The 23,893-nt window shown below is 44.2% G+C and overlaps 1 protein-coding gene across 1 annotated transcript; it reads left to right on the top strand.

The window, feature by feature from the left end:
- The first annotated feature begins 5,301 nt into the window (after positions 1-5,301).
- On the top strand, positions 5,302-14,937 carry LOC113011833 (cytosolic 5'-nucleotidase 1A-like). The gene is made up of 6 exons (XM_026151619.2): positions 5,302-6,399; positions 7,941-8,108; positions 8,339-8,468; positions 11,242-11,364; positions 12,055-12,239; positions 13,172-14,937. Exons 1-6 carry the CDS (start codon positions 6,262-6,264, stop codon positions 13,541-13,543), a joined length of 1,116 nt encoding a protein of 371 aa, XP_026007404.1. The 5' UTR covers positions 5,302-6,261; the 3' UTR covers positions 13,544-14,937.
- Positions 14,938-23,893: the final 8,956 nt, after the last annotated feature.

The following is a 23,893-nucleotide window of genomic DNA, read 5'->3' on the forward strand; positions in this document are numbered from 1 at the left end:
TTTGGCAAAGACCAAACACAGCATATCAGCACAAACACCTCATACCAGCTGTCATGCACCGTGGTGGTGGGGTGGAGATTTGGGCTTGTTTTGGAGTTACAGGACCTGGACACCTTACAATCATTAAGACAGCCATGAACTGTTCTGTATATCAAAGTATTCTAGAGTCAGATGTGAGGCCATCTGTCCAAAAGTTAAAGCTTGGTCCAAACTGCATCATAAACAGGACAGTGATCCCCAGCACAGCAAATCTACATCAGAATGGTTGCAAAAGAAACAGAAGAAGGTGATGGCTCAGCCCAAGTCCAGGCTTCAGCCTAAGTGAAACACTCTGGTACTGCCAGATGATTCTTCCTGTTTAAAGGGAGTTTTTTCTTCCCATTATCACCAAGTGCTTGCTCATAGGTGGATGTCTGACTGCTGGGTTTTCTCTCTATTATTACAGGGTCCTTAAAATATAAAACCCTTTAAAGTTACTCTTGTTGTGATTTGGATTGTATTGATTTGAACTGTATACAGAAAACAATGTGTACAATACAATGTAAATTTTTTCTTAAGTCAACAAAGCACAAAAAAGTCTTCTTCAGGTTGACACAAACAAAACTTCTAGTTAATATTATTGTTCCTCCTTGTCTGCTCATATGAACCTCTAAAATGACCTCCAAATGAAAACACAAGCAAATAAATACACTGATTACTTAAGTTACTGCAATGTTTATATTAATACTGTTAGTTTTACCTGTTAATCTGAAACTCACGTTCAAGATGGCAATCTGTCATGGCAGATAGTTCACTCACACATAACTTAGATACTTCAAAGTCCAGCATACCAGTACTTTTTCTATCTGGTAACTTCCCTGACTGCCAGAATCAACTTCCTCTACTCTTAAAACCACTTAAAAAATAAAAGTCTTATGCTTTTAAAATTAAGTGAAACAATCTGCTATGTTCAGAGGAGGTGCGGTCAGTCAAGAATCTTAGGAGTATGTTCAAACCTGTAGCCACTGCTGGGGGGGCTTCACACACAGAGAAGCAACACACAGCTAGCGCTGCTCTCTCAGCAAACTGCCAGCTTTTGTCAGCCAGCAGATGTTCCATTGTTTGGCTCAGTGGTGTAGGGTTGCCTCAGTTAAAGTTGGGACACTTGCTGCATCTTTTGAATTTAGCCCCATTGAGTGCCATCAACCCCTCCCAACCCCCCCCTTCACCCAAAAGCTACTCAGAGAGGGGCTTTACCCCTCCCCTCTGTCCCCTTTAACCCCCCGACAGACCTCATAGTTGTTGTCCCGCAACCGCAACTCCCACCACCACCACTACAACTTTTACCCTCCCCTCTCCCCAGGTCCTTGGGTCAGACCCCTACCCCCGACACACAAAGGCCAATTTATTGACCAGTTACTGCAAAGCGAGGCTGATGCAGGGCGTTTTTGCATCAGTATACCTTTAAAGTGCTCGAATGCAAATGCACACACATCCAAGGACACATATAAGTACTCTAGGTCTGCATTATCAGATGGCAAAGGTGCAGAAGCGTCTGTTCGTTTTGCATAGTTACAATTCCTTCTTTTCAACTGCAAGGCATGACAGTCAGTGACTGCTGTTGTCAGAGAGGTCTATAGTGTCCACCTCTGAGGAGATTATGCAATAATGAATGCCCTGTTTTTCCCTTTCACGCTATAAGCCTGCGTGTGTGTTCTTGTGAAAGACAGAGAAACCTAGGAAACACATGAGCAGCGCAGACTTCCTGTTTTTGTGAAGAACCCATTGGAGAAGGCAGGAAGTGAGGGGAACTGCTGCTATGTATTTTTTTTCTCACAACATAAAGGTAGATGTGTTTAATTAAATGGCAAGGAATTAGGATAGGGATATGGAGTACATTGTGGTCCCTTTTAGTGATCTATGTCACCATTTCAGCATACAGCCCGGGCCCTTTAGCGTGATTGTGTGAGCTTTCTTGTGCGCAATAACAGTATAGAATAGAATAGAATAGAATAGAATGCCTTTATTGTCACTATACAGTTGTACAATGAGATACAGAGCATCTCCTCCTCAGTGTAAACATGCTGGGGGGGGGGGGGGGGGGGGGGGAGGGGTACAGTTCTGCAGCGCTATGTACATATGGACAGTATTAACATAGGGAAAAACATATATATATATATATATGTATATATATATATATATATATATATAAAATGTACAATATACAAGCCGTAAGTAATATGTAATAAATAGTGTTATGTATATACAGTTGAGTTATTGCACATAGAATTGGTATAAATAGTGTATGTATTTGCACGTGTGTGTGGCCGTGTGTTTTTGAAATATAAATTAAGGAGGAAGCTAAAACCAAATAAAACCCCAGTAAGAACAAAGAATCCAGTGCTGGTGAACATGCCTGAGTGGCTGCTTTCAAGGACTGATTAAGGTTATAATAGTCATCTGGCTTGCCTCAAGCCTTCAGGCTGTGTGTTTTAGGGGGGGGGGGGGGGCTGATAAGGAGTGAGGGTAAAGGGGGGGGGGGGGGGTGGAGGGGTGGTCGGTGCTTCTACTCTCTTTGTTCTGCCCTGCTCCACTCATGCCTTCTCTTTGTCTCCACCCACTAAAGGACCTTTATCTCTATTGCAGTCTCGCGCCAAAAAGGGAGGTGGAGCTGCATGTTGCTTCTTCTTCTGCTTCTTCTTTAGCCTTCTTCCTTTCTGTTTGTCTTTTACGGTGTATCTGATTTTGCAGGATAAATGAAGGTACAGAGTCCAGTCAGTGCAATCCCAGACTCCCTCTTTATTCCTATTTATAGTGTTTCTGTGTCCTTGTTAACATTTCCCGCCACTACAGGGTGCATCAGGCGGGGAGTGGTTTAACAGCCGGTATGAAGAAAGGCTGGCTCTTGTGAGCCTCAGGCCAAATGCTGGCGTTATTCAAATCAACTTGGTGGGTGCGGCCCAACTGTCTCCGTGTCCTGTTAACCCCCTAAGAGTTTCAGGCTATAACACAAAGGCGAATATAATTGTAGGCTCAGGGATTTGCTTCTTAAATGGCAAAAACATCAGTGATGTTGTGCAGATAGCACAACTGCAATTTTTACACAATTACAACTAATAGGAAAGATGCTGATATAGTTTTGTTAACATATACCCTTTTATTGCTCCTGATACTCATGCACGCTGCCGTATGCAAAGCTTTATTGTCACATTTTACTGGGTTTTCTTTTATCTAACATTTGGTCTTATATTTGGGGTTATTTTTCTTTTATTATTTGTTAGAAAATAATAATAGCAGCAAGGACTGAAAAGTTTAAATGTTTTAAGACAGCAGTGTACTACAGTTTAACAACTTCCTCTCTCACACTTGCAAAGTTTCTATTTCACGTCCTCTGTTTACAGCCCCGTAAAAGATGGAGCTGTGAAGTAGTCAGAACATGCAGAGAGTCACAACCAAGCCTCTACTACACTCTAGTGGATGTAAGTGTCACATGCAAAAAAAAAGAAAAAGAAAAAAAGAGTGATGCTGCTGACTCCTCTGCACTTATTTGTCTTTTCCAAATCAGTTCTAGTGCTGAGCCAGGGGCACAGGCCTCCCACAGCTTTGTGACATGGTGTGTTATCCTGCTGGAAGCAACCATCAAAAGACGTGCACTTTGGTCATACGATCAGCAAGCTGTGGCATGTTTAAACAACACTTAATTGGTACTAAAGGCCCTGCAGTGTGCACCAGACTGAACTGTTGATACAGTGCAGAATGGATCCATACTCACTCATGCTGTTTGACTTACTGTTGCCTTCCTTCCTAGCTTTTGTGGCCTTTCCCCTCCAGCCTCTTGTATTGACAAGACATTTTCATGTTTTCATTTTCTTTGTTGTCTGTAAACTTTAAAGATGGCTGTGGAAAAATCCCAGTAGAGAAGCAGTTTCTGAGATACTCAGACCAGCCAGCAAACGTGTCACACTCAAAGTCTTCCCCTGAGCTGATGCTCATTCTGAGAATGTCGTCTTGTTCATGTCTACATGTCTAAATGGATTAAATTGCTGCCATGAGGTTCACCTGTTTTGCCTGTATTGTGTTGTGCTGACATGCAGCTGAACAGGTGTACCTAACAAAGTGAACATTACTGGTGGAAATGTGTGAGACCACTTCTAGATTAGACATCATCATTTGGAGCAGAAAAGAGGCATTAACACCTCAAAAAGGCATACCAGTGTGAACTACAAATTTATGCCAGAATCCACAGGTCTGTGATTTCCTCCTCACTGTTTGAACAAATAGGTTGTAAATAATTTCAAGCTGATGCAAAACATACTTTCCTTCCTGCCTGCCTGAAAATTTGCATAAATGTACATTGTTAATAATACAACAAATCTGTGTATTAATAATTAATCAAAGCTGCTGTATGAAACTAAAAATGCAAAGCTAAACTTCAGAAAAAAACAAACAAATACAATAATAGAAATTATGAACTGAATCAACAGTGTCAGATTTGTATTTCTTACATCTCCTCATTTTGAACACTTACTTCTTCACTTGCTCTCTAACATATCTACTGACAGTGCAAATATCTAAATGAACACATATTTATCTGATGCTACACACACACACACACACACACACACACACACACACACACACACACACACACACTGAGCCAAAAAAATCCATTAGTTGTCTTCAATCCATAATAGTAATCCAGAGAATCAACAAAAGCTCTTTGTGTCTGGTACGTGGAGGAGCGTGTGTGGTCACAGCTACACATATATTATCCCGTCGGGGAGCATAATCATGTGAGCTGCTGTATTGGGAAGATAAGTGTAATCAACCCTGATCTGCAGCTTTATGCAATTTGGTTGTCAGTTCCTGTAAAATATAACACACATTTAACCCAGACAGACACACACACACACATTTAAGATTTGTATGTGTATGTGGTTAAAAATATGTGCATGTGGTTTTTTTTAAGTCAACAGTCAGTCTTTGTTGCCTTTGTATATTGCTTGTAGATATTTAAAACAGCCATGATGCATGTTGTATCCAATAGGAGTCTGATAGGATGCGGGTCTGTTTTACTCCTTGCATGGGCGTCTGCTCAGTATCGTTTTCCCAGAAACATCTTTAGCTGCTGAATTGCCTGTTTGCTGTGATGAAAGCCCAGCTAACACTATTAATAATGCATTCATGTTCTTCAAAGCACGACATGCACTTTCATCTTTGTTTCCTGCATCACCTGCCGGTTCCTCTGACTGATGTCAGTGTTTTGTTGGGAGGCGGGCTGCACTGCCTCTTGTGTCCACACAGCCAATCAGCTCTAGATGTTGTGCTGGAGTCCCAGCCTGTCTGACTCTGTGGCCGTTGCTTGGAAACTGCGACCATGGCTTTGTAATTCAATCCAAGGAAACATCCTCAAGGGATTAAATGGGAAGGAGGCAAGGAGGCATTATTTGTAAAAGCATGGGGGAGAGTAAATGACCCAGGATGGACTCGATTTCTCACACTGCTGAACAGGAGCAGGAAATGTTAGTGGTGAGTGGAAAGCACATGGGATGCAATGTGCATAATTACTCTTGCAGTTAAATCTAATATAATAATAAAATGCACTAATAATAATAACAACAATAATTATTATTATAATCACAGCCCTAATCATAGCTGTAATGTTGTACTCTGTGTTATGTCAGATCTCTACATCTCTAGGCAAGGAGGGCTATATTTCAAGCATTGTGACACATCCCTCCTCTGACACACCAGCGTGCTCTGTCCAATAGGCAGCAACAAGCAGTTGCCACACACTTTCTCACGTGCTGTAGTACTGCTCCAGGAAGTTAGACACTGAAAGGGTTAACAAAGAGGAGGAGGATGCAAAATGGTTTGAAGTCAGTAATGTGTGTGTGAGAGAGGAAAGAGAAGCAAGGAAGAGCTGAGGAAGGAATGTCCTAACACGCGTGATGCTAGAGACAAAAAGGGAAGTGCTTGCAGCTCGAATTCAGCCCTTTTCCTGAATCTCTCTCCATCCTCGTCCTGCAACCTCTCCCTGCTGCTCCGGCCTTATTAGAGCTACATTATAGCTAAGTGGCTCTGCAGCTGCAGCAATCAGGCTGATCTCATCTCTTGAGTGCAGCAAGACTGAATTCAAATTCTAAATGTGTGAGAGTCAGTGAGGACTTTGTTGGGAACTCCTGCCAGAGAGAGAGAAGGGGACTAATAAAGTGAGCCATCGAGGGGAAACGCTAGGGCTCAGTGTGGTCCTGGAGGAGAGTGGTGAACCACAGAGGTAAGATGAGTCTAAACAACGGCCAAAGTCTGAATGTCGGCGGACAAGATTTCACCAAGAATGGAGGCAACAGCAGCCGAGCCCCTTGGGAAGATGCGAGGACAGTTTTGAGGCCCTCGACCCCCACCAGGAAACCTAAATCAGTGAGTATCTATACAGCCTTTTGTTTACAGTATCCATTTACACTTACAGAACGGGTACTATTAATTATACAACGCAAAAGGAGATTCTCCTTGCACATAATTCAAGTTAAAATTAAAGCGTGACAATTGTACTCTTATTTATCAGCCAAGGCAGATTCATGTTCACTATTCTTGCCTGTAGTGTCAAAGAGTTATGTCATCTTATGGATGACAAATGACAGAGTGCAGACACACAGAGCCACTCAACATTCTCAAAACCAGGGGGAGGGTTGAAACAGGTCTGCAATGCATCATTTATAGCTCTGGGTTAACTGAAAATAAAAGCACATAACAATGTAGTTCAGTGAAACAGGATAGTATAGGAGGCATGTAGTTCAGTGAAACAGGATAGTATAGGAGGCATGGCGTGGCTGTATTGTGTTGCCTGGAGACTGAGCGAGGTACAGATGGGTCTTGTTTCGGGTCAGTAAAGTGACCTCATTTGGACTTTTCTTCTGGAGGGGAAGAATCGAAATTTCACCCTGCCAGGTCGAAGTCATCAACGGTGATGACCTCAGCCTTAGCGCTAACCCTAATCTTTGCAATCATAATATACAGTTCTGTCTGTGAAGGTTCTCAGTCATCCAGGTCATCGTAGTCAAAGGAGCTTGCAAAGAAAAGCGTCTGGACTTCTTTAAGTTACTTGAAGACTCTGGCTGATTGGGACCCACACCCAGTTTCACACCTTGGCTCAGGCGATTAGAGGATCATCAGGGGGTGCTTTTGTCCCTCTGTGGGGGGATACTCCCACAGGGTTTATATCTGGGACTCTCCACCATTTGACCTTAGAACTGAAGAAGCTTCTCGGATGAGAGGTGAAACGTCTTCAAGCAACTTAAAGAAGTCCAGACGCTTTTCTTTGCAAGCTCCTTTGAATATACAGTTCTGTTTTTGTTGCTTTCTTCCAAAACATAGATGAAGATTCAGAACTTACAGGGTTAAAAACTGAAACACCTAAAACTTAAAGCGCATTAAGAACACAAAGAATTGTCTAACCTGGGAATCTGACAGAAATATGTCCTGATTCGATTAATACTTTTTAAGTAGTCTGAATATTTTTCATCCTGTGGATTTCTTCGTGCTGTCAATTAAATAAAAGGGTGTGACAGCATATTTCTAAGTTTAGTGGACTCATAAACACCAAAGTATTTACACAAAAGGAAACCTTTCAGATTATGCAAGCAATTTAAACGCCTCAGCCTTTAAAGAGTTAACAGGTGTCAGCCCTTCTGGTGTTTGGACCTACACTATCAGGCTCTGAGGAAAGTATGTTATATCATGCTGTCACTTCTATTCTGTCACATCAGCTCACTCAGTTTATCTACTGTTGCATGCCAGGCAAGGTCAATAACATAAAGGTTTCATCAGGATCTTGTGCATGTTCTTATAAAATTATAATGTCCCTTGTGCCTACGTTCAAGAAAAAAAATACAGCTCTCTACCCAACTGGGTAACAATCTCAGCTCCTCTCATTCAGAATGCTCCTTTCATTCACGCTCCAGCCAAAGCCTGAAAATGCCATCACCATCGCCGTGTCATCTCGAGTCCTCTTCAACATGGAGAAGGAGCAGCAGATCTATGAACAGCAAGGCATGGAAGAGTACATCAAGTACCAAGTGGAGCACGAAACGGAGCCGTTCAGCCCCGGACCTGCTTTCTCCTTTGTCAAGGTCAGAGACTGGGAAGGCAAAGAGCTGGAGAAACAAGCACACACACACATGCACACTAACGCAGAGAGAGATTCACTGTTGTCAGTGTTAGGTCGTGTCTCCGGAGGCGGTGGATGAATACAAACCACAACCACAAACCCACTCAAACACATTCACACGTTTCCATCCCACTGCGGGGATACAGAATTACCCTGTTTGTATAACTGAAACCTGTCTGCTCGTGTTCCCAGGCTCTGGAGGCTGTGAACGCTAAACTGAGGGAGCTTTACCCAGAGAGCGAGGAGCTCTTTGATGTTGTGCTCATGACCAACAACCACGCAAATGTGGGCCTAAGACTCATCAATACCATTAATCACCACCGTGAGTTCCAGGGGCATCTGGGTGACATGTCCTTTTATCTGTTCTCTTCAGCAGTTGTCTTTTTAATTAGACCTTTAAAGGCACAACATGTAGAATTTATATGTTGTTATGGCATTTTTTAAATTATTTGGTTACATAACCTTTCATTATACATAAAAAGTATTGGTCCACACCTTTTAATCTTTTAATTCAGGTGTTTTCAGTCCCATTGCCACAGGTGTTGTAAAATCAAGCACATAGCCACGCAGCCTGCCTTTACATTTGTGAAAGAATGGGTTGTTTTAAAGAGCTCAGTGAACTCGTGCGTGGTGCTGTAAGAGGATGCCACCATTGCAAGAAATCAGTTGATGAAATTTCTTAACTTTTAGATATTCCACCATCAACTGGAAATGGTATTATTACAAACCAGATGTTTTCAGGAACTGAGACACAAAGTAGCAGACCATGAAAAGCTACACAAGTGGATTCGCTGAGTGTTGAGGGGTATAACTGTGTAAAAGTCACCAGTTCTCTGCTGATTCTGCCAGAATTAAAACCTCCTCTGTCATTTTCAGCTTCATGCCATAAGCAGCTCCTGTACATGTATTCTAGTAGTCTTGTCCATATGTTGTACCTACAGAAAAAGACAAAAAAATAAAATAAATAAAATAAGAATATGGTATTAATAGATAAAATTCATTAGAAAGTATTCCATTACGTTGTTCCCCTAAAAAAAATCTAAAAAAAGTCAAAATGCGTGTCAATTTATTAATTTTTAATCAAACATTTCATATTTTCAAGGTAAATGAGCAATTTAAAAACTCACTGTAATATCTTAAGAAAGTGGTGTAAATAAAGTAGAAATATGATTGTTGATAATTTCTACAGAGCAGTCATGAAAAAGCAAGCACAAACAGTTGATCAGCATTTTGGGAAAGATTAAGGTTTGCTTTTATGTAGATACAACATTTAATATACATCTGAAGCTCACAGGATTCAAACAATAGATAATACAGAAGAGCTGGACAGAGCCACCATAATATTACCTATTGGCATGTGTTTTGAAATCCTTACTAAAGTGTTACCTGTATCTAGTAGCTTGACCATATTTGGATGTGGGTAGAATGCTAATGAGCTTGTTAACTTAGCATTCTTAGCTTAGACAACATGTACTGTTTGAGGGCCATGCACAGATGCAGACTAATAAAATAACCGCTACAAACAATCAACATAGCGACCATCATATCACTTCCTGGTTTGTGATGCATCATTATAAAGCCTCAACTGGATCAATGCAGGGCGCAGATCTGACTGTGAAACTGCACACTTGCTGGCTAAAGAGTTGTGACTGACATTTCATTAGCTAATGATTTTGAGCATACCCTGGATAATCCTTCTTTCTGAAACACAGATTTAGCAAAAAAATAACAAAAACTGACTTTTTGTTTTATTCCACATGATTGTAACAAGTAACTGGAGCCACTGAGCCCTTAACAAATACACCCTTAAAATACATTTGAGAATTTTATGCCTAGCTCTTTATAAAAACTGAACTTTGAACTTTGGTATTGACTCATATTCTTCTCCAGCTGCTCTCCACAGCTGGCCGCCTCTGTTCCCACACTGTCAGTTATTTTATGACCCAAGTCCTTCCCAGGTCACACAGGCACACAAGTGTGCTCACAGACTCTCCTCAAGGCATTGCAGTATCCTCTGTTGACTAAATAAAAGGAAAAAGGACGGATAGAAAGAAAGAGAAGAGGAAAAGAACTGACTGTAATCTAAGAATCTCTTGTAATGTGAGGCTTCACTATTTAACCGAAGCCCCTTTTGTTTATTTCTTGGTTGAAGTGTGTCAATAGACTTCCACTCGGCTCAGTTTAAGGAGTCACTCGAGCCACACTGGATGAATAGAGACTAACAGTGGTTATAGTGGGATGTTTCTCATGATCCCAGTAACATAGTATGACCCCAATAATAAGTGGTGAGAGTTTGGGTCCTGGCTCTTTAGCACCCCATTACCATACTCACTTAAGAAAATCACAAAATCATGGCACTTTCCTTCTTTTCCCAGCTCTGCCTCCTCTGGATATTTTCTGCAACTAAATGTTAAGTAAAAGTGACCATTTTAATCATGTCCAGCTCCATTATTAAATTATTGGTTTTCATTAAAGTAGCATTGTTTGTATAATTAATGGAAACCCCTCACTTCTGCCCGCTTTAACAAATAGTCCAGGTTCCTGTGAAGTTGAATTCATAGCATTGTATTGGTGTCTGTTTGCATAGGTATTTGGTTATGCAGAGTTAAGGATTAAATATGCAACCTGCGCTACATCCATGCAATCCTTCAGAAGCTGACAACTAGTAAACCCACAAGGGTTACACTGTGCATCGATAGATTGTTGACTGATTAAAAGTTCAGTTGAACAGCCCGGTGGAGTTCACCATGATGGGAAAGAAGCAAGAAAAAATTACGAATAATAAAAAAGTAGCATAATAATCATAAACACTGACTACAGTGGGTAGTTTGATTGTTTTGCTAGTGTCCTGCAAAATGTCTTTTTGAAACACAATTATCTCCCCCTGGTGGCTTTTAAAAATAATGCAACTTTAAGGGACACACCTCTGGATATATTCCAGAGGAAGTACACACATGTGTGTGTGTGTGTGTGTGTGTGTGTGTGTGTGTGTGTGTGTGTGTGTGTGTGTGTGTGTGCGTGTCCGTGTGTGAATTTATCATCTGTGATCAGTGTTACTGACTGCCTCCTTAGCTTTTGATTTCTCCTTTCTGCAGAGCTGTTTATTGAGCGCTTCTGTATGACTGGAGGAAACAGTCCCATAGGATACTTGAAGGCCTATCACACTAATCTTTACCTGTCTGCTGACCCTGTCAAGGTTCGAGAAGCTCTGGCAGAAGGTGAGTACACAGCCTGCTTCTATTACTGACTCCTAAACAAAGTCCCTTAAAAAATGAAAAAAAGTAAGTGCCAGTCTCTGTGGTGTGATAACACAGGTCTGCAAAAAACAGAAAAAAAGATTCAGCTGCATGGGATATTTTTGGTAAATTTGATGTTTTTTAGAGTTTTGAATCCATTTCCCTTCATCACATACAGTTTTTTCTTTTTTACAAAAACACAATTTTTCTGAAATTCCTTATTTTTCCCTATGAACAAAATAAACCTGTTGGGACACCAGTGTGCATGCATGAACCACGTATGCAGCCTGTTACAGTTAATATTCTCATGTCTGTAATATTTCTTGTCAATATTCTTGATATTTATAATTGTCTCACTCTCAGAACGGTTAAATTAATATAAGAAATCATTATTGGATATGTTTTTTTTTTACTCAAGTATAGGATACCAGATTTCAGTTAAAAAGGGGAAATTTTCACTTAAATACACTAAAAACGTGAGTTTTGCAAGAAAAACCTGACAAGATGGAATTTAAATAATATTTTTCCCGGTTTCAATTGGTAAAAATCCATAAGAAACAGTAAAAAAAAGAAAAGAAATCCTATGTAGTTTTTTGGTTGCAGACCTGTATAATCAGTGTCCATGTATACAGCTAATTTTCAAAGATAACCGCTGTCAAATATGTGACCCAGGTATAGCAGCAGCCATCATGTTTACTCCGGAGAAGATGAAGGAAGTGTCGGACACTCAGCTCCGTGTTGCCTTTGATGGAGATGCCGTCCTCTTCTCAGATGAGTCTGAGCGGATTTGCAAGGCCCATGGACTGGACAAGTTCTTTGAGCACGAGAAGGCGCATGAAAACAAGCCTCTAGACCATGTACAGTATACACAGCGAGACATTTTTCCATTGGAGAATGATAGGAAGGGACACCAAAAGTCAAATAACACTCTTATTTCTTATAGAATTACACCTACCTACAACAGCCACCCAAATTCCCAAAAAGTTGGAAAGCTGTGTAAAATGTAAATGAAAATCAAAATCTCCACATTGTTTCACCACTGAAAACATGCAATTTTTAAAGTGAGACATTTTACTTTTATGGAAAACAGCTTATTTTGAGTTAGATGGCAGTAACTTGTCTAAAAAAAGTTGTGAAGATGGCAAGAAAAGTCTAGAAAAGTGCGCAATGGACAAGGCTGAAAATCATTACAGGATATGAATGATCCTTAGGCAAGTGGCACTGCATTAAAAACAGACATGATTCTGTCATGAAAATCATTGCATGGGGTCAGGAATGCTTCCAGAAATCGCTGTCTGTGAACACAGCTCACCGTGTCATCCACAGAAAGCACACAAAGACGAAGCCATATGTGAACAGTGATCTCTAAACACCACTGTTCTGTGTACCGTGCATCATGAAATGAAAAACATGACAAGAATCTTACATCCAACAAGAATTGGACACCATTCCTCTTCCAAAAGCCCAGCGGCTGTTCTCCTCAGTTCTCAGATGTTTACAGATCGTTATTGAAAGAAGAAAGGATTTTGCGCAGTTGGGCCTGTCCCAGCTTGGATTTTTGTTTCTCAGTTTAAACATCTAATACAAAATATGGTTTTCAGAGATTTGCAAATCGTTGGATGTTCCTTCTTTTTGCTTACATTTTACACAGTGTAAAATTAAATCCGCTTGTAAAATCTACACATTGAGCTCAGTTGGCCTGAATTCAGTTGTAGTGTGTCTAACATGTAGTGAGTCACGTATACGTGCAGAAAGATTAACATTCATGAATCTGTTCTTCTTTCTGCAGGGGCCACTGAAGGGCTTCCTGGAGGTTTTAGGAAAGCTCCAGAAAAAGTTTTACGGCAAAGGTCAGCGGATGGACTGCCCCATCCGGACCTACCTCGTGACAGCTCGGAGTGCAGCCAGTTCTGGTACCAGAGCCCTAAAAACACTGCGCTCCTGGGGTCTGGAGATCGATGAAGCTCTCTTTCTTGCCGGCGCGCCCAAAGGCCCAATGCTGGAGAAGATCAGGCCACATATCTTCTTCGATGACCAAATGTTTCACGTGGAGGGGGCAGCAGAAATGGGAACAGTGGCATGCCACGTGCCATATGGGATCGCTCAGAGAGTAGTAAAAAAGGGAACAAAGGACAAAGAGACTCCTAATGCATCCAAATAGCTGAGGTATCACTGTGCAGGAGCACAGCATACAGGGGCATTTACCTTCGGCTTTCATGATTTTACTACTGGAAGAAGTACGCTGTCCTGGATTAACAGTGCAGTTAGTTAATGCAATATCATAGAATTAAAAATATATATGTTAATATTTATCAAAACATTTATTTTTCGCTAACACGTGATTATTGTTATCAGTAAATAAAAAAATTACAGGTTGTATCAAATGGCTTTATTAATTAATCTTATTGATTTATATTAAGATATCAAACAGACATGTTTGATATGTTTATCAAACATGTTCATCAAACAGGGGGCGGCATCAGGGGCATGGGCAAATGTTTATGTTGCCAGGATATAAAAAAATCTTAACTATATAACAGGGATTGCTGTTGAAAATGCTGTTAACATTTTTTTTTAATAAAACATAATAAAACACAGAATTTATTGACAGAATAAAGAATGAACTTTCCACAAAGGGATTCTAGTCAACATGAATTCATCATCAGCTCATTCTGTTCTACTAAATCTGAATAAATTATTCAGGCACCATTATTACAAGTCATTAGTTATAAAACCCTTAATCATGAAGATTTCCTATTATAACCTGGTGCTTAAAGTGGTATTTTAATTTAACATTTATTCTTGGTGATTCATTTTCTCTACCAAACAGATATTTATTTTCTTTACTGCTATATGTTTAACTGACATATCTTATAAAAGAGAAAAAGCTATTTCAAAGTATTAGAAATACTCATACAACTCTAAAGGATAAATTTAATAGAATCTATAATTATCTCTAAATAATAATATTTAGACTCCAGGATACTAAAGAAACATGAAGGATACATTTTTGTTTTGTGGATTTGTGTGATTCATTCACTTTAATTCTTGTCTTCATCTCTGAGTTTTGCAAGCTGGTGCCTTCTGTTGTCTTCTGTTGTTTTATGATGTATGCGTTTATGTGACTTTTGCATGTTGGTGGTATATATGCTGTATATGTAGGTTATATGAATGTACCTTAAGATTTAATATTTTTGAAAATATGTACGTTACTTTTTATTTATTTAATGTTTCTCCTTGTTCACGATGACAGAGAGAAGTCTAAATATATTCAGCATTTACTAATAGTTACCATGTGCAGTTTTAATTTCTACTGCTTCCTCCTGAAGTGCCGAAAGTTCAGTGTCCCAAATTTTTATTTGTCTGCCTGTCTGTCTTTTTTGTCATGAAGTTGTGTTGATGCTGTTGCACTTTATCATTCTGTGAATGAATGTAAAGAAAGTTGGTGTTGAATGAGACCAATGTTGCTGTCCGATGTGAAATCTGGTTAAGAGTGGGACAAATGTGTAGCTGTTTTTCTGTTTCAAAATGGAAGTAAAAACCCTGGAAAAATAATCGGATCACTGTTTTCCTGTCTTTTACCATTGTTGGGCTGTGAAGGTCCAAAATTGTACTTATGATTTGGGGTTAAAGTAAGATTTTACACGTGGGAAAAGACAATAGAAATAGAATAGAGAATAGAAAAGAAGAAATAGAAAGAAATAAGAAATAAATGCACTTTAGAACAACACGCAGCAACACTACACATGAGCGGGAGGAGGGAGGTATGGGGTCTTCACACACCCCCGCCATCGGGGCAGGGGGGCTGGGAGGAGATGTTGGCTGTCCGATTGGCCTCCCTGCTGCTGCAGAGCCTGGGACGGTCTGCTTGCCTCCACCCCGGGGGGAAGGGTAACATCTCTTGGGTCTGGGTTCTGTTTCCCCCTCTGGGGGCCAGGGTACCTGGACCCGAGGTATAGAGTATGTTTGGGGAGTGTGATTGTGTGTACATGTCCATTTATGTCAATCCTTACGTTGGGTGAGTGCTGAGTGTTTGTATATGTGTGCATGAGGGTGGGAATGCATGTTTGTGTCTGTGTGTGCCTGTTTGTCTGTGTCTATATGTCAGGTCGGGTCTTAGACTCCACCTCTCTGGGAACTCCCAGGCCCTCCAAGGCCTATCTCCCCTCACCACACTCCCTGCCGGTGACTGATGCCCTCAGGGGTCGGGGCGTGGTGGTTCTTGGTGTCCGGGGCTGGGCACTCAGGTATGTACCAGCTCGCTCCCGGTGGCTACCTGGCGGGGCCTGGCGACTGTTGCTCGGTCAGGCCTCCTCTGGGGTGTGGGGGGCCCTCGGGCCTCTGGGCCTGCGGCTCGGTTCACTCTGGCACAGCTGGCTGCCGGCAGAGCCGGCAGGCACGCCGGTGCAGCCCCCTCTAAAGGAAAGCTAAGGCTGCCTATAGGAGGAGGATTGAAGATCACTTTGCTGACAACGACCCCAGAAAAATGTGGCAGGGGATCAATCACATTACCAACTACAGAAGCAATAACCAGGCAACGTCTAGGACTGATGCCTCACTGGCTGAGGATCTAAACCGTTTCTTCGCCCGCTTTGAGACGACCAAGCCCTCAGCTGCCACACCACTTCCACCCGCCCCCAGCACTGGCACACTAACACTTAGGGAGCACCAAGTGAGGTGTGTTCTAAGGTCAGTGAATCCCAGGAAGGCGGCAGGTCCTGATGGAATACATGGAAAGGTTCTCAGAGCATGTGCTGACGATCTGACTGGAGTCTTCACTAAAATCTTCAACCTTTCCTTGTCATCAAACACCGTCCCGCCCTGCCTCAAAACCTCCACCATCATCCCCATCGCCAAGAAGACAGCTGTGGCCAGCCCAAATGACTACAGGCCTGTTGCACTTACGCCTGTAGTGATGAAGTGCTTTGAGAGACTGGTCTGTCAGCACATCAGGGCCGGTCTGCCTCCCACTCTGGACCCCCACCAATTTGCCTACAGGACAAATCGTTCCACCGAGGACGCTATCACCATAGCGCTCCACACTGCGCTGAGTCACCTGGAGCACCGAGGAAGCTATGTGAGAATGCTCTTTCTGGACTTCAGCTCAGCATTCAATCATATCATCCCGGAGATCCTGGTCCAGAAACTGTCTCACCTGGGACTCTCCACCCCCATCTGCCTCTGGATCAAGGACTTCCTGACAAATAGACCACAGTCTGTCAGACTCGGCCCCCACCGGTCCAGCACCATCACACTCAGCACCGGGTCTCCACAAGGATGTGTTTTGAGTCCCCTCCTGTTTACGCTCTACACATCCGACTGCTCCCCTACCCATCTCTCAAACACCATCATAAAGTTCGCGGATGACACCACAGTGGTTGGACTCATCTCAAGGGGGGATGAGTCGGACTACAGAGATGAGGTCAACAGACTGACTGAGTGGTGTTCAGTTAACAACCTCCAACTGAACACCACGAAAACTAAAGAACTTATCTTGGACTTCAGGAAGGGCAGAGCAGACCCGGCCCCACTTTACATTCACGGGAGCTGTGTGGAGAGGGTACACTCCATGAGGTTTCTGGGCGTGCAGATATCTGATGACCTCTCCTGGACTGCAAATACTACGGCGGTGGTTAAAAAGGACCAGCAGCGTCTCCACTTTCTGAGAGTGCTCAGGAGGAACAACCTGGAGGAGAGGCTGCTGGTGACATTTTACAGAGCCACCATAGAGAGCATCCTAACGTACGGCATAACAACATGGTATGCAGGGTGCTCAGCTGCAGACAGGAAAGTACTGCAGAGGGTCATCAACACAGCCCAGAAGATCACTGGCTGCTCTCTGCCCAGCCTGGAGGTCACTGCAAACTCTCGGTACCTCAGCAGAGCTGGCAATATCATCAAGGACCACTCTCACCCCAGCAACCAACTGTTTGAACTATTACCGTCAGGCCGACGGTACAGGTCACATAAAACCAGGACAAACAGATTCAGGGATAGCTTCTTTCCCAGAGCTATCACCGTAGTAAATAAGCACAAAAACAATTGAACCTATTCCATACCGTCACTGTCATTATATTATGCTGCTATTCATACTGTCATTATATTATGCTGCTATCCTGTATATATTGTACATACTATTGTTTGAGTACTTACAATTGTTTTTTTTGTACTTTTTATATTTTACATTTATATTTATTATTGAAACTTGCACCAAGGGAGTGGCACTCCAATTTCGTTGTACTCTGTACAATGACAATAAAGGCTATTCTATTCTATTCTATTCTATTCTATTCTATTCTATTCTATTCTATTCTCTAGCTTCTGCTCGATGGCTACTGGGTGACGCCTCGTCTGGGGATCCTCAGCCCTTCCCATGAGGGTGGCACGGATGCCCCTCCGGTGGTCCTCCTTGGGCTCTTGCACTCTGGGGCCTCTGGATGTCTGGGGCCTGGATCTGCTCCATGCCTGCTTCATGCCCCGGGGGACGGGGCTATGGCTCCCTACATCCTCTTGCAGACCATTATATGTGGAAACCATTTGAATACAAGCACGCTGATCCACACAGGTGTGCACATGGGTGTTCACTGTTCGTAGACTTAAATTACACCTTTCTTGGCTGCTACTTCAAAGCACATTGTGCGCTGTCTGTCCTGTGTGCTGCACAACAACATTGAATATTTAGTATTTACTGCTGTTTACACTTAGCTAGATTAATGCGATGGTGTTGTGTTTAGTATGTTGCTTTGGTTTTTTTTTTGCTTGTTTTCTCTTCTTTTTCTCTCAACAGCTGATCCAGGAGATTCTCCCCCCTCCCCCTTTCTTACTGTCCCTCTCCCCTTCTGTTTTTCTTTTCTTTCCTCTTTCTTTCTCCCTTTCCTATCCCTCACTCATGTCTGTCCCGTCTGTAACATCTGAAAATAAAATATAATAAACAATAAAAACAAAGATCGATCAAATGGACCAATACGGCAATGCCACGATGATCCATTTGGCAAAGTAAATCCATTGGGTATCCTGGTCTTCAGACAACAATTCTGACGGCTAATGAACCAAATGGGACAGGCAAAAAAAAAGAAAAAAAAAGAAAAGAAATAAAGATAAAATTCAGATCCAAATCTTGTGTAAAAACCCTTTCACATTGAGTTCATGACATTTGTCTTTTATTTGTTAGTTGTTTTTCTGACTCACCTGTTTTAATGTGGCTGTTGACCAAAACCATGTAATTTTGCAGGATGAATTTACTACTTTTATTTTTTCAACTCCAATTTGGCTTTCCCAATTTTCTCTGGTTGAATAAAAAGTTTGGACCAAGTAGATGGTTTGGCAACTAGTGTGCTCCACTAATAAGCTCCACTAAGATTTTCTTTGTATACAGGCTGTGATGAGCTCACATGTGCTACTACAGCTGCTCCTCTAAGGTTTACTGCTCTTTGTGGATTTAGACAGCAGAATTTAGTAGGATATAAGCAGATGTTACATGATGTATCATGGATGATTTACAGTCTGTGCAATATCACTGAATTTCTTTCCAATCTGATACCAAATCAAATTCAGGGTGTTATTGACAATACTAAAACATAATGTGGTTGTAAAATCAAAACAAAAAGTAGTGTACTTAGTATACTTGTCATGGTCCTGGGCCATGTGGGCCCAGTATTCTTAGTTCCTTGTATTTTTGTATTTCGTTCCTTATTTAGGCCATGTTTTCTGAGTTGCCCTGTTGTGTTGTTCCCTAAGTGTTTTCCCTTCATGGCTTTTACCCCCTGTGTGCCCCTCTGTGTATCTGTGAGCCCTCGTCTCTCCTTATGTTTTATTCCATGTTTCCCCTGCCCTTTATGTCTAAGTTCTCCCCGTGCTCTCTCCCCCCTGTGTGCCCTCTATGTATTTATGAGCCCTCGTCTCCCTTTGTGGTTGTTTCATGTTTCCCCAGCCCGTTATGTCTGTGTTTTCCCCGTGCTCTCTCTCCTCCTGTCTGAACCCCTGTGCCTGTACATGTCATGTTCAGTTCACCCCGCCCTGTCTCGTTATGATTATCAGTATCACCTGTGTTCCCCGTGTGTGCCCACTTTCCTCGTTTACCCTCTGTGTATTTCTGTCTGAGTCTCCCTCTGTTCGGCGTCGCGTTCTCCCTCATGTTGTGTGTTATTCTCCCCGTGGTTCGGTTCCTTGTACATCTCATGCTTTAGTTTTCCCAGTTTTAGTTTATTTTGTATTGCTTCTCGTGGCCAGCAATAAAGCTGTGTTTTTGAGTTTATCCCCGTGTCTGTGAATCTGCATCTTGGGTCCTTCTCCTGCCTGCCACACAACGTATCATGACAATACTTTCATAATGAATACAAGACATCAGACTATTTGTTCTTTAATTAAGAATTCATGCAATAAATAAAAAAATACTTTGAATATACTGTGACTTTGTAATGATACCTAGCCTATATAATCCAGTTTAAATGTTCTGCAACTTTGCCTGACAAAATCTAGGCCAATTGAATTGATGTGAGTTGATCTTAGGGACATACATATTACTCAAAGCTAAACTCATACAGCTAATTATTGTAGCATGTATTTATTTCATTACTTATTTCATAATCATATTTATTCATGTAAATTTGAACAAATGGGATTCTGTAAATCCCTGTCCTTTTAACACAGACACAAAAACCTAAGCCTAGACATAACTCACTTTCCAAAATTCATTAACAGTGCTACATATCACCAACAGCTCCACCTTTTCTCTCTCTGTACCTGGATCTGCCTGCAGCACCAAAGGACTGTGCAAGCAACATGTGTCTCACCCTGGCAGCAAATGTCCATCTCTGTCACGATCTGCAGACAGGCCGTGCGGTGGTGTGTGTGATGGACCCAGGTGCATACACAAGTGAGTAGACGGGAGTGGACTTAACAGAAAGCGAGCCTTTATTATGGCTGAAGACAAAGTGCACAAACAAAGCAGGGATGGCGTGACTAGACTATAACTAAACTGGGAAAACCAATACTGCGACAAACTAAGAAAACTCAGACTATGATGATCACTGCAAGGACTGACCGGGAAAACATGGAGGTGAGAACACAGACGACGCGACACAGACTGTACGAAACACAGAGACTAAATACACATGAGGGAAGATCAGGGGAAGTGGATGCACACGGGGAACACAGGTGACACTGATAATCATAACAAGACACGGCAGGAGTGAACGTAACACTGATGGGAGACGGGCAAAGTAAAGCAGGAAGTACACAGAGGTTCAAACAGGAGGAGAGAGAGCACGGGGAGAACGCAGACATAACGGGCTGGGGAAAACATAGAATAAAGCACAAAGAGAGACGAGGGCTCATAAATACACAGAGGGGCACACAGGGGGTAAGAGTCACGAAGGGAAAACACATAAGGAACAACGTAACAGATCAACCCAGGAAGCATGGCCTAAATAAAGAACAAAATACAAAAATACATGAAAACTAAGAATACTGGGCCCACATGGCCCAGGACCATGACACCACCCCCCCCTAAAGGGCTGGCTCCCGACAGCCCAAACCCGAGAAACAAAACACAAGCGAAACAGAAAACACCCCACCCAGGGCGGGAGGCGGGGGACCAGGACGGAGGGAACAAAACGAACCAAAAACAAGGAGCACGAGAACAAAACTGAGTCCACAAATACACAAAAGAGTCCAGAACAGGGAGGCGAATGTCCAAAGAGGCCCGAAGGCCAACCCGAGAGGCGACAACACAAAAGTCCAGTCCAACCGTTCCGGAGGCCGGCCACGGGAAAGGTGGCCACGGTGACAGAACAGATCCGGAGGCCGGCCGCGCGGAAGGCAGCGGCGGCGGCGGAGCAGTTCAGGGGGCCGGCCGCGCGGAAGGCAGCGGCGGCGGCGGAGCAGTTCAGGGGGCCGGCCGCGCGGAAGGCAGCGGCGGCGGCGGAGCAGTTCAGGGGGCCGGCCGCGCGGAAGGCAGCGGCGGCGGCGGAGGAGACGACGGAGCAGTTCAGGGGGCCGGCCGCGCGGAAGGCAGCGGCGGCTCTCCAGTGTCAGGCGTGCCGGCCATGGCCCGGTGGGCACAGGACCAGACGAAGCACAGGCCGAAGCCGCGGCAGACGAGGCTGAAGACTCGGAGGCCGGACCAGGCGAAGGCTCGGAGGCTGCTGCGGCTGGCGAAGGCTCGGAGGCTGCTGCGGCTGGCGAAGGCTCGGAGGCTGCTGCGGCTGGCGAAGGCTCGGAGGCTGCTGCGGCTGGCGAAGGCTCTGAGGCGGCTGCGGCTGACGAAGGCTCTGAGGCAGCTGCGGCTGACGAAGACTCTGATGAAGCCACAGCAGGCGAAGCACAGGCTGGAGCTGCAGCAGGCGAAGCACAGGCTGGAGCTGGCGTAGCAGAAGGTGGCTGGATGGGCTCCTCGGGCCCTCCAGCAGACGAGGCGTGAGGCTGGACGGGCTCCTCGGACCCTCCAGCGGAGACAGAAGGCTGAACGGGCCCCTCGGACCCTCCAGCTGACGTGGCATGAGGCTGGTGCGGTTCTCCAGAACCCCCAGCTGACGAGGAAGGTTGCTGAACGGGCCCCTCGGACCCTCCAGCGGAGACAGGAGGCTGAACGGGCCCCTCGGACCCTCCAGCTGACGTGGCATGAGGCTGGTGCGGTTCTCCAGAACCCCCAGCTGACGAGGAAGGTTGCTGAACGGGCCCCTCGGACCCTCCAGCGGAGACAGGAGGCTGAACGGGCCCCTCGGACCCCCCAGCTGACGTGGCATGAGGCTGGTGCGGTTCTCCAGAACCCCCAGCTGATGAGGAAGGTTGCTGAACGGGCCCCTCGGACCCTCCAGCGGAGACAGAAGGCTGAACGGGCCCCTCGGACCCTCCAGCTGACGAGGCTTGAGGCTGAACGGGCCCCTCGGACCCTCCAGCGGAGACAGGTGGCTGAACAGGCTCCTCGGGCCCTCCAGCTGACGAGGCTTGAGGCTGAACGGGCCCCTCGGACCCTCCAGCGGAGACAGGTGGCTGAACGGGCCCCTCGGACCCTCCAGCGGAGACAGGCGGCTGAACGGGCCCCTCGGACCCTCCAGCTGACGTGGCGTGGGACTGGACGGGCTCCTCGGGCCCCCCAGCTGACGTGGCATCTGAGGAGGCCCTGGGGAGAGTCTTAAGCTCAGAAGCGACTGGTGAGGCAGCACATAGAACACTGTTAGCATGACAAGCTTTGAAAACATAATTTCTCAGGTCATGAACACTTTCGGTAACTCGAGTAGTAGATGCCAACTCCCTGTCGGTATTGTCAACACAATAGTTCATGGTAGGATTGCACATAAGTCCGTAGCTGGATTCAGAGTCACATAAAGAGGCAGGCATGCTTATGGCTGGCCTAACAGTCTGCGACTGAGAAGCAGTAGCATCAGAGCTCACGTTCCTGTGCATTTGGTCTTGAGCCCTGTCTGCAATCCCACCATCAGGGAATACGGAACTAGACTCCACTACGATCTGCACGCGGGGGTAACACTCCGTCTCGGCTGTACGAGTTTGCTGCAGTAGATAACAGTCTGAGGCGGAGAGAAAGCTCACGCCATTCCTAGCAGGCTCAGAAGCAGACTGTACAGTCGACGTGTGAATCCCTTTCGCTGTCTCATGAACCTTTGCTCCATGTGGTGCGGCTATGGGAGCAACACTAGAAAAAGTCCTGGATTCTACAGGGCCAAGAACGTTGTCTGTGGTTTCGTTGTGTGGTTTTTCAAAACAGTTACACACAGTCCTTTCATTATCACAACACTGCTCTGACTGGCCCTCATTCGTAACTAGAGTTAGGTCAGTCACAGCATGGGTGTCTATGAAATCATGATTAATGGTAGAGCAGTCTTTGGCACCAGTTTCTTCATAGCTGGGCCCACAAAAGGGCAACCCAGTACACTCCACTATATCAGGTTCATGAGATGAAAAAGCACAGTCACTCACCTCCGTTATAAGAGGAGTCTGGGGCAAAACTAGGACGGGTGCTGACTGGACAGCTGCTGTCCCCACCTCTTCAGAGACTTCAGCACAGTACAAACAGTCTGTAGTTGCTCCTTGAGGAAAGCTAGGCAGTCTCTCTTCAGACTCGGTAGATGGTTCACGCAAAGTTTCAAACCTGGCATGAGGTGGCTTGGTAATCGTTGAATTGTCAGAGGTAATAGGATTTAATTCTTGATCACCCACACAACTAGGACTGCTCGCTAAGGATGTCAACGCATTAAATCGAAAGTCGTCTGATACAGAATACTTTGAGTCTGACCCCTTACTCCCAGCATCTTTCATTATTCCAGAAAAACCCACCGATTGCAGGCTCACTGTGTGAGACGTAACGTCCTCATCACTAGTTACCTCAGAAAATCCCTTTGACTTGAGGTCTTTGGCTAAGGGGCTAGATACGACGTCAGAAACTGAGTCAGGGGTACTCACGGCTGGATGGCTGATGGGAGTTAAAGCCTCAGATGGCATTAACTGAGGGACCTCCTTAGGGTGGGGCTCAGAGCGCCGGCGGCGAGAGTGC

Source organism: Astatotilapia calliptera, chromosome 19, assembly GCF_964374335.1.
Source record: "Astatotilapia calliptera chromosome 19, fAstCal68.1, whole genome shotgun sequence".
In the NCBI taxonomy this organism is placed as follows: domain Eukaryota; kingdom Metazoa; phylum Chordata; class Actinopteri; order Cichliformes; family Cichlidae; genus Astatotilapia; species Astatotilapia calliptera.

Excerpts from the sequence above, each read along its gene's own strand:
- LOC113011833 (XM_026151619.2), top strand. The coding sequence starts at position 6,262 with ATGAGTCTAAACAACGGCCAAAGTCTGAATGTCGGCGGACAAGATTTC. Across the intron at positions 8,469-11,241 it reads CAATACCATTAATCACCACC|AGCTGTTTATTGAGCGCTTC; the intron begins GTGAGTTCCAGG and ends TCCTTTCTGCAG. Across the intron at positions 11,365-12,054 it reads TCGAGAAGCTCTGGCAGAAG|GTATAGCAGCAGCCATCATG; the intron begins GTGAGTACACAG and ends TATGTGACCCAG.